We start from the raw sequence: 11,282 nt of genomic DNA on the forward strand, positions 1-11,282 counted from the left end.
TAGGGTGGCCGCTCCCCGCCGCGTGCGGCGCGAGCGACGGCGCAGGCGCCAAGGCTCTGGCAGTTGGCCGGCAAGCCACTGCGCATGTGTGTCAACTCTAAGGGCGGGTGCTGGGTTTGCGGCTTTTGGTTAACACCGCAGGTGAGGTCATTAAACTGTTTGTTGCGACTCGGTTCGTATCCGACCGTGAAGGCTAAGAAAGGCTTGACAGTTTCCACTCTTGTTCCAGCCTTAGCAACAGGTGGACTAGAGAGGCGGGACTCCAGCCAGCAGATGGGGAAAGACATGGCCGGCTTGGCGCAGGGTGAAGTGGGAGTTGTAGTCTTACCAGGCCGAGCTGGGCATCCTTTTTCCGGACACACTGGGAGTTTTGGTTTATAGCCTTTGGACTAATGGCTGTATGCAGACTTTTCCCTTCTTAGGAAATGCTTTCATCTGAGGCTGTGAGCAATACTGGAGGGTGATGGCTTGCGTTTCCTTAAGTTATCTTACCTAAAATGTTTTTTCAAGTATTCCCGCCGGGCGCTGTGGCTCACGCCCGTAATCCCAGCATTTTGGGAGGCCGAGGTGGGTGGATCACCTAAGTTCAGGAGTTCGAGACCAGTCTGGCCAACATGGTGAAACCCGTTTCTACTAAAAATACAAAAATTAGGCCGGGCGCAGTGGCACACGCCTGTAATCCCAGCACTTTGGGAGGCCAAGGTGGGTGGATCAACTGAGGTCAGGAGTTCGAGACCAGCCTGGTCAACTTGGTGAAACCCGTCTCTACTATAAATACAAAAATTAGCCGGGCGTGGTGGCGCGCGGTGCCTGTAATCCCAGCTACTCGGGAGGCTGAGGCAGGAGAATCGCTTGAACCCGGGAGGCGGAGGTTGCAGTGAGCCGAGATCGCGCTACTGCACTTCAGCCTGGGTGACAGCGAGACTCCGTCTCAAAAAAAGAAAACAAAAAAGATTAGCCAGGCGTGGTGGCGCGCACCTGTAATCCCAGCTACTCGGTAGACTGAGGCAGGAGAATCTCTTGAACCCCGGAGGTGAGGTTGCAGTGAGCCGAGATCGCACCACTGCACTCCAGCCTGGGCGACAAAGCAAGACTCCGTCTCAAAAAAAAAAAAAAGTATTCCCTGTGGTGCTTTGAGATCTTCTTTCCCCACATCCATCCCTCTCCCACACTCACTCAGTCTTGGTTAGAGATGATGGGGGGCCAGAATTTTAAAATTACTATTCGGGATAGGAGCAGGACTCATCATACCGCGGAAGTTAAACTTGGTGAGAACATGGAAAGTAGTTGCCTATTCGTCAGAGACATTTAAGGTTTGGGTTTGGTTAAATTACTATTTCGTCCAGAAAAAAAAGGAAGCACTAGTATAAAAATAACTGTTTTCCAAACTCGTAAAGGGGCTGTGAGAGCACGAACAGTACAAGAAACGTGTTTGGCCATGAAATAGAGTTTCCTACTTTTTCCTCCCCAAATTGGAACAGCCTGAGATCTGATGGAGATAATTTAGGAAATTATCAATAATGGAAATACTAGCATGGATTGTTGATCATGTGATGCTATGATTCTTTCCCAGGCACCACACCTGTTGGTGTTCAGATGGAGCAGCACACTAGTCATCCTAACAGAAAAGGTGTGTGTTGGAGGCCCTGCTTCCCTTCCCTTAAAAAGCCAGACCTCTTGGCCAGGTGGGGTGGCTCATGCCTGTAATCCCAGCACTTTGGGAGGCCTAGGCAGGCAGAGCAACTGAGGTCGGGAGTTCAAGACCAGTCTGACCAACATGGAGAAACTCCATCTCTATTAAAAATACAAAATTAGCCGGGCGTGGTGACGCATGCTTGCAATCCAAGCTACTTGGGAAGCTGAGGCAGGAGAATTGCTTGAACTTGGGAGGCAGAGGTTGTGGTGAGCCGAGATCATGCCATTGCACTCCAGCCTGGGCAACAAGAGCAAAACTCTGTCTCAACCAAACCAAATGAAACAAACAAACAAAAAAAACATTATTCATGCAGCCATATATTGACTGTGGAATCTTGAGCAAATTTCCTGACTTAAGTTTCCTTAAGTAAAATGTAGGTGAAGCTACCTACTTTATCTACATTCCTCAGGTCACGTTCCCCAGTTCCACAGACTAGGTCATTTGCTCTCATAGCACTTACTGAAGTGCAATAGTGTATGTGGCTTGGTCACCTAAGAATGTCTAAACTGCAAGACTCTCAGTTCCAGGAGAGTAGTGACCCCATCTGTTTAGCAGACTGTGAGATAATATATGTAAAGCACCTCTTATTATCATTTCCTCTGTTCTGCCTCCTTTTGCCTCTCTCCACCCTCATCCTCTGTATACATTGTCTGTCAGAAATACAGCTCCTTTAGTATAGAGTGTGTGTAAAACATTCTCTTTCTTAAAATTAAAAACAATTTTTAATTTCTCGTGCCACCTTGTCTAAAGATGTGTAAACCTTATAACCCAGTATAAAATGCATCCTCATATGTCCAGGAAGGGCTCAAATTATTTAAAAGTGCATTTGCATGGAAATGAACACATTTTGCATGGAAATTAACACATGATTGAGAAGAATCTTGAGACCTGAGTTTCAACTTCTATCTCTTTACCACATTCTGCACAAGCCGTCAAATGACTGATGACTCCTGAGCAGGAGGGAGAAGAAGATGGAGGACCTACAAGTAGAGCTTGGAAAATCCACAAACCCAGTAGCCCCGTGCAAAAGAAAACAAACAAACAAACAAACAAAAATATTTCCCTCACCAAGAGTAATAGACAGAGAACAGATTTCAGTTTTCATAGGCTCGGTGACCTTCCAGACAGAAAGCATCTCACCCTGGCAGCCACATATGAGCACTTCTTCCTCTTGCCAGGCCACTCCTTCTGCTGCCCTCTGAGTGAAGAACAAAAATAAGATGTCTTCCTCCATACAACTTACTGTTCACACCTCTGCTCCCCAGGCTCGTTTTTTATGAAGAGGCCCCTTTTTATCCTTCAGATTCCAGCTGAGATATCACTTCCTCAGGACACGTTTCCCAGCTCCACAGACTAGATCAGCTTTCATAGCACATACTGAGGTGGAATAGCGTGTGTGATTGATTACCTAATGACTGTCTGTACAACAAGACTCACTTCTGTTTAGCAAACTGTGGTATCCCCAGTGACTGATACATAGCAGGCACTTAGCTATCTCTTACGTGTGTGAATGAAAATGAATTGTTTTCCCGTCCTTTCTTGATTTCGCTCTAACAGTGAATTATTGTCTCCCTACTGCCTTGCCTTTTTAATTCTTACCTAGTTCGAGCTGTCTGACTTTCCATCCATTGCTCTTCCGTCTACTTTGCCACTTCCTTTTCATCTTCTAGACTCCCGAGGAGGAGTTCCTCAAAGGTTCAGTTTTTCCCTCTGTTTTTTGCCTTGGAGAGCTAATGTATTTTTGCAGCTTCTTCGTCCCCTTTTTGAGGCTGACCTGGCAATTTGACCTTTCACTTGAACTCGGGTGCCAGCTCTCTGGATGTTTTTCTAGGCGCTTCTACTTGGATTTCCTACTCTCACCTCAGATTCAATACCTCCAAACGTGATTATGTTAATGTGAGAGTTGAGTTTTACTCAGACTTCTTCAAGTAAAAGCAATTTAGAGGCTTGTGCAATTGGGGGAGATGCTGAAGTAGCTCACAGAATAATGGGAAGAAGAGCTGCAAAAACCAGGGCCTCAGGGACTCAAACTGGGGATTCAGTGCCTGTTTGTGTCTGTATCCATCTGTCTTTCTCCTATGCTTTTTCTTTAATCTCTTGCTTTTATCCACTTCTCATGGTATGTTAGCCAATTAGCTTTCATTGGTTCCACCCATATATCTTCTCAGAATAGGAAATCAGAAGAAAGTAAATTTATTAGATATGGAATCCATATATTGATCCCAAGGAATGACTTTGGCCCAAGTTAGCTCATGTGCATACCGCCCTGGCTTAGTCATAGCTGCCAAGGCGGATGGGAATACCATGATTGGCCTGTATTGGGTCACGGGCCAATCCTTGTTGGGGCGAGGGGCTTGATTGTGGTCTCAGCAGTATAGACTGACTTCTCAAGGGTTTTTTTTGTTTGTTTTTGTTGTTGTTTTGAGATGGAGTTTCACTCTTACTGCCTAGGCTGGAGTGCAGTGACATTATATTGGCTCGCTGCAATATCTGCCTCCCGGGTTCAAGTAATTCCCCTGCCTCAGACTCCCAAGTACCTGGGATTACAGGTGCCCGTCACCACACCCGGCTAATTTTGTATTTTTAGTAGAGATGGAGTTTTACTGTGTTGGTCAGGCTAGTCTCGAACTCCTGACCTCAGGTGATCTGCCCACCTTAGTCTCCCAAAGTGCTGGGATTACAAGCGTGAGCCACTGCGCCCAACCACTTCTCAAGTTTTTAAGGTTCAGGAAATATGCTCTACCTGCAGGGAGCCTTCTCCCACTACTTTTATTGATCTCTTCTCCCTTTTGTAAAACATTGATTTCTACTTTTTATTTATTTATTTATTTTTTGAGTTGGAGTTTCGCTCATTACCCAGGCTGGAGTGCAGTGGCGCGATCTTGGCTCACCACAACCCCTGCCTCCTGGGTTCAAGCAATTCTCCTGCCTGAGCCTCTTTAATAGTTGGGATTACAGGCATGTGCCACCACGCCTGGCTAATTTTGTTTTTGTTAGTAGTGACAGGGTTTCTCCATATTGGTCAGGCTGGTCTCGAACTCCTGATCTCAGGTGATCCATTTTTACATTTAATCACATGTATAACTAACAGATAAAAAGCTTTTATTTCCACCCCAGGCTATCAGACTCATTGTTTATGTCCTTGTAAGATCGTTGTTTCTCCTGTGTCAGATTTGTCTCCCGAACTGGATAATAAGCACCTAAGAAACCACGTCTTACACATCTCATGTATACCCTAGGATTTAGTAGCTGCAAGCGTGTAGTCCTTATCAGTAAGAACTTGTAAACAGCCGGACTCGGTGGCTCACACCTGTAATCCCAGCACTTTGGGAGGCTGAGGTCAGCTGATCACTGTAGGTTGGGAGTTCAAGACCAGCCTGACCAGCATGGAGAAACCCTGTCTCTACTAAAAATATAAAAATATCTGGGCGTGGTGGTGCACACCTGTAATCCCAGCTACTTGGGAGGTTGAGGCAGGAGAACTGCTTGAACCCAGGAGGCGGAGGTTGCAGTGAGCCAAGATCATGCCATCACACTCCAGCCTGCGGAAAAAGAGCAAAATTCTGCCTCAATAAATAAATAAATAAGTAGCTCGTAAACAAATTAGATTTTCACTTATCCCACTCCTGCTTGGTTTGTCTTAATCCTACTATGATTTCCTTTCTTCTTTTTTCTTTCTTTCTTTTTTTTTTAAAGACGGGGTTTACCCTGTTGATCAGGCTGGTGTTGAACTCCCGACCTCAGGTGATCCACCCGCCTTGGCCTCCGGAGTGCTTGGATTACAGGCGTGAGCCACCACGCCCGGCCTCTTTTTTTTCTTATGTGTCTTTCTGATATGTAACATATTCAGGGTAGGGCCTGGGCACTTGCTTCATGGACCAGGTGCAGGGATCTAATTAGAAAGGCTGTCCCTTTTTGGAATGAGCTCTGATTTAGTTCCCTCTGATTTAGTTCCAGCCAAAGAGGAAGCTAATGCTGTTCCTCTTTGTAGAGCAAAACCCTCCCCCAGCTATATTAATCTTCAAGCAAGTTCCCCACCAGCCACTTTTCTGAACATCCAGACAACAAAGCTGCCCTCAGGTAAGGATGTAAGGAGGGTTTTCTAACGGACTCAGCAGGGGGAGGTGTGGCATGGAGGAGGCGTCGAGCTGTCTTCTACTGATCGAGAGCCAAATCTATGTTAAGGCATCTCTGGTTTTTTCCCTGGTAGCTTGTTGATTATTTAGTTTTATTTATTTAATTTTCATCCCAGTTCTACCAATTTCTATTGTTTTCTTGCTTGTTAGCACCTTTGCTAGACTAGGCAGGAGTGAAGTGAACCTCTCATTGCTTACGGTAATGTTAAAAGATGGCCAGGTTTACCCTTGATCACTTGAGTAGGTCAAATTGTTTTAAAAAGGAGGCCAGGAGTGGTGGCTCACGCCTGTAATCCCAACACTTTGGGAGGCCGAAGTGGGTGGATCACCTGAGGTCAGCAGTTAGAGACCAGCCTGGCCAACAAGGTGAAATCCCATTTCTACTAAAACAAAAAATTAGCTGAGCTAGGTGTTACACAATCCTAGCTACTTGGGAGACTGAGACAGGAGAATCGCTTGAACCAGGAGGCGGAGGTTGCAGTGAGCCGAGATCACGCCACTGCACTCAGCCTGGATGACAACAGTGAAACCCTATCTCAAAAAAAAAAGAAAAAAAGGTGGCCAGAGAAGGAAATGTAATTATTAGCTCAGTGTCAAGTTCTTAGAATTTTCACCATTTATTTTCCCCTGGAGAGGTCAGTGGGTATTTGGCATACCTATGGGGAACCCAACAGGGCACTAATCAAACAGTCATAACCCCTATTTTTAAGGACCTCAGAGTCCAACAAAGAAGTCAAGACTAATAAAAATGCAGATAATATAATTACCAAGGTTAACTGGCTGTCTATAGTGTAGCTTAAAAATATTAGGAAAAGTGGCTGGGCACTGTGGCTCATGCCTATAATCCCAGCACTTTGGAAGGCTGAGGTGGATGGGCCAGGTCAGGAGAGACCAGCCTGGGCAACATGGTGAAACTCTGTCTCTACTAATAATACAAAAATTAGCCGGGCATGGTGGTGCCTGCCTGTAATCTCAGCTACTTAGGAGGCTGAGGCAGGAGAATTGTTTGAACATAGGAGATGGAGGTTGTAGTGAGCAGGATTGTGCCACTGCACTCCAGCCTGGGAGACAAAGCAAGGCTCTGTCAAGAAAAAAAATATATATATATGCCTGGCACGGTGGCTCACGCCTGTAATCCCAGCCCTTTGGGAGGTCAAGGTGGGCGGATCACAAGGTCAGGAGTTCAAGACCAGACTGGCCAACATGGTGAAACCCTGTCTCTACTAAAAAGTACAAAAATTAGCTGGGCATGGTGGCTCATGCCTGTAATCCCAGCTACTTGGGAGGCTGAGGTAGGAGAATTGCTTGAACCGGGACCCAGGAGGCGGAGGTTTCATTGAGCCGAGTTCGCACCACTGCACTCCAGCTTGGGCTACAGAGTGAGACTCCATTTCAAAAAAAAAAGGAAAGAAAGAAAGAAAATGTGGCCAGGTCCAGTGACTCACTCCTGTAATCCCAGCCCTTTGGGAGGCTGAGGTGGGTGGATCATGTCAGGAGTTTGAGACCAGCCTGGCCAACATGGCGAAACCCCATCTCTACTAAAAATACAAAAATCAGCCAGGTGTGGTGGCACGTGCCTGTAGTCCCAGCTACTCAGGAGACTGAGGCAGGAGAATCACTTGAACCCGGGAGGTGGAGGTTGCAGTGAGCTGAGATTGCGCCACCGCACTGCACTCCAGCCTGGGTGACAGAGTGAGACTCTCTTAAAAAAAAAATTAGCCAGCTGGGTGCAGTGGCTCACGCCTGTAATCCCAGCACTTTGGGGGTCTGAAGTGGGCAGATCACCTGAGGTCAGAAGTTCGAGACCATCCTGACCAATATGGTGAAACCCCATCTTAAAAAATAATAATAATTAAAAAAAATATATTAGCCAGACATGGTGGTATGTGCCTGTTATCTCAGCTACTAGGGAGGCTGAGGCAGGAGAATTGCTTGAATCCCGGAGGCAGAGGTTGCAATGACCTGAGATTGCGCCACTGCACTTTAGCCTGGGTGACAGTGCAAGACTCCGTCTCAGGAAAAAAAAAAAAAATTAGAAAAAGAATGGACTGGCTGGGCGCAGTGGCTCATGCCTGTAATCCCAGCACTTCGGGAGGCTGAGGTGGATGGATCACTTCAGGTCAGGAGTTTGAGACTAGCCTGGGAAGCACGGTGAAACCCTGTCTCTACTAAAAACACAAAAATTAGCTGGGCATGGTGGCAGCTGCTTGTAATCCCAGCTACTTAGGAGGCTGAGAGAGGCAAGAGAATTACTTGAACCCAGGAGGCAGAGGTTGCAGTCAGCCAAGATCGCACCATTGTGCTCCAGCCTGGGCAACAAGTGAAACTCCATCTCCAAAAAAAAAAAAGAATAGACTGATGCAGCAAGAATGGTTGAAGTTAGGGAACTTCAGGTCACTGCTAATGAGACACTATGTCAGGTAACAGATGGAAGCTTAGGTATCCCCTGAGCTCTAGGGGTTAGGCCTCCCTTCCAGACCATTGCATTCACTCATCAAATACTTGTTATACATTTTTTTCTTCAAGACGGTATCTCGCTTTGTTGCCAGACTGGAGTGCAGTGGCGTGATCTTGGCTTACTGCAACCTCTGCTTCCTGGGTTCAAGGGATCCTCCTGCCTCAGCCTCCCAAGTAGCTGGGATCACAGGTGCATGCCACCATGCCCAGCTCATTTTTGTATTTTTAGTAGAGACAAGGTTTCACTGTGTTGGCCAGGATGGTCTTGATCTCTTGACCTCTTGATCTGCCTGCCTTGTCCTCTCAAAGAGCTGGGATTATAGGCATGAGCCACTGAGCCCGGCCATATTTGTTCGTTTGCTTATTTGTTTGTTTTTAGAGACAGAGTTTCTCTACGTTGGTCAGGCTGATCTCGAGCTCCCGACCTCAGGTGATCCCCCTGCCTCAGCCTCCCAAAGTGCTGGGATTACAGGCGTGAGCCACCTCACCCTGCTCATATTTGTTCTATTTATGTGCCAGGCATTTTTCTAGGTGATGGGGATAAAGTAGTGAACAAATCAGACAAAAATCCTTGCCTTCCTGGAGTTTACATTCTAGAAGGGGGACTTTTAGAGAAAAATTAAATAAGTAATTACAAAATATGCCATATGACCATACTTTTTATTTTGAGACAGAGCCTTGCTCAGTTGCCCAGGCTGGAGCACAGTGGTGAGATCTTGTCTCACTGCAACCTCCAGCTCCCAGGTTCAAGCGATTCTCCTGCTTCAGCCTCCAGAGTAGCTGGGATTACAGGCAGGCGCCACCACGCCTGGCTAATTTTTGTATTTTTAGTAGAGGCGGGGTTTCACCTTGTTGGCCAAGCTGGTCTCCTCCTGACCTCAGGTGATCTGCCTGCCTTGGCCTCCCAAAGTGCTGCGATTACAGGCATGAACCACCGTGCCCGGCCGACCGTAAATATTATGGGAAAAGTAAAACAAGGGAGGGGGTAATAAGTTCCAGTGATTGATTTCAAATTAAAACAGGATAGCCAGGCATGCCTCACTGGGAGGTGACAGCTGGGCGAAGGTGTGTCTGGGTGGGCTTGTGCCTGGAGAGATTGGAGAGGTCATTTTATTAGGGTCCTTCCAACCTCAGGACAATTATAAAACCTCTCTCCTTTGTCCCCTTGCACTCCATTGCTGTTCCTTCTGGAGTTGATCACAAGCCCAAGGAATGCCTGGGACTCCTGGAATGTATGTATGCCAACCTCCAGCTTCAGACCCAGCTCGCCCAACAACAGATGGCTATTTTGGAAAATTTACAGGCATCGGTGACACAGCTGGCTCCTGGGAGGAGAAGCAAGAACTCTTCTCTCCCAGCCTTATCTCCTAATCCATTGTTAAATCACCTGCCCCAATTCAGTAAATGAATTGTGGAACAAAGTTACTGTGTTTTTTTCCTCTCTCTTCCTAGTAAACCCTTGTTGGAATCTGGGTATATGTATTCTACATATGGTTAGTTTGTTCACAGGTTCATAGTAAGTGCTCTTTGAGTGCAAAGCATTATACAAGGTACTTGGGGTTACATATTACAAAAGCAGTTTGGGGGTGTTACTGTCTAACAAGGCAGACAGTTCATTGCAAAATTTAGTGGTGTTCGGAAAGGGAATGGAGGTTAAGAAATAACACTGGAGGCTACTAGGCTACAACTGTACCAATTTCAGAATCTTGCTGGAAAAAGTGACTATATGATGCCACTTGAAGAAGGGGGAGGTTGGGTGGCATGGACAGATGTCAGGTAGGTCCATATAAGTTGGAAAGCTTGGACAAAGACCTAGAGGTAGATGTATTAGTTCATTCTTGCATTGCTATAAAGGAATACCTAAAGTTGGGTGATTTATAGAGAAAATGTTTATTTTGCCTCATGGTTTGGTTCTGCAGGCTGTACAGCAAGTGTGGTGCCAACATCTGCTTCTGATGGGAGCCTCAGGGAGCTTGGCATCACGATGGAAGGCAAAGATGAGCAGCATGTCACATGGCAAGAGAGGGAGCAAGAGAGTGAGGGGAAAGAGAGGAGGGAGGTGCCACACACTTTCAACCAAGCAGATCTTGTATGAACTTAGAGCCAGAACTCACTCAGCCAGGATGGTGGCTCATGCCTGTAATCCCAGCACTTTGGGAGCCCAAGGCAGGTGGATTACCTGAGGTCAGGAGTTCAAGACCAGCCTGGCCAACGCGGTGAAACCCCATCTCTACTAAAAATACAAAAACTAGCCAGATGTGGTGGCTCACACCTGTAATTCCAGCTCCCTGGGAGGCTGAGGCAGAAGAATTGCTTGAGCCTGGGAAATGGAGGTTGCAGTGAGCCGAGATTGTGCCACTACACTCCAGCCTGGCAGAGCAAGACTGTTTCAAAACAAAAAACAAAACAAAAGCCTCACTCATCACCAAAGGGATGGTGCTAAGACATTCAGGAGGGATATCCATCCCCATGATCCAAACACCTCCCACCAGGCCCCACCTCTAACCCTGGAGATTATATTTCAACATGAGATTTGGAGGGGACAAATATCCAAACCGTATCAGTAGGAGAATAAGTCATCATAAATAAGGGGAAGAGTCCCCCCCCCCCAGGAATATAGAGTGTGAAATATAATGTAAAGGAGCTGAGGTAAGTCAGCTTTCCCTGCAGAATTATTCTGATGGCAGCTTTTAAAAGGTCTGGAAAGTGGCCAGACACGGTGGCTTACTACGTGTAATCCTAGCAGTTTGGGAGGCTGAGGTGGGTGGATCACTTGAGGTCAGGAGTTTGAGACAAGCCTGGCCAACATAGTGAAACCCCATCTCTACCAAAAAAATACAAAAATTGGGCCAGACGCGGTGGCTCAAGCCTGTAATCCCAGCACTTTGGGAGGCCGAGGCGGGTGGATCACGAGGTCAAGAGATCGAGACCATCCTGGTCAACACGGTGAAACCCCATCTCTACTGAAAATACAAAAAAAAAAAAAAAAAAAA

The 11,282-nt window shown here is 46.6% G+C and overlaps 1 protein-coding gene across 2 annotated transcripts in view; it reads left to right on the forward strand.

The window, feature by feature from the left end:
• Window position 1: 1 nt before the first annotated feature.
• LOC116538335 (TSSK6-activating co-chaperone protein) overlaps window positions 2-11,282 on the forward strand; it is a 48,569-nt gene continuing 37,288 nt past the window's right edge. The window contains exons 1-4 of one of the 2 annotated variants that reach the window (XM_032260641.1): window positions 2-141; window positions 1,574-1,630; window positions 5,648-5,776; window positions 9,494-9,710. In XM_032260641.1, the coding sequence (XP_032116532.1) occupies window positions 1,597-1,630; window positions 5,648-5,776; window positions 9,494-9,660 (330 nt within the window). In that variant the 5' untranslated portion in view covers window positions 2-141; window positions 1,574-1,596 and the 3' untranslated portion in view covers window positions 9,661-9,710. Of the gene's footprint in view, window positions 142-1,573; window positions 1,631-5,647; window positions 5,777-9,482 lie in introns of those variants that run through there. The other variant, XM_032260640.1, reaches the window with a different exon arrangement.

The sequence above is a fragment of the Sapajus apella genome, unplaced genomic scaffold (assembly GCF_009761245.1).
Source record: "Sapajus apella isolate SASKATOON/1434 unplaced genomic scaffold, GSC_monkey_1.0 scaffold119, whole genome shotgun sequence".
Taxonomy (NCBI): Eukaryota; Metazoa; Chordata; class Mammalia; order Primates; family Cebidae; genus Sapajus; species Sapajus apella.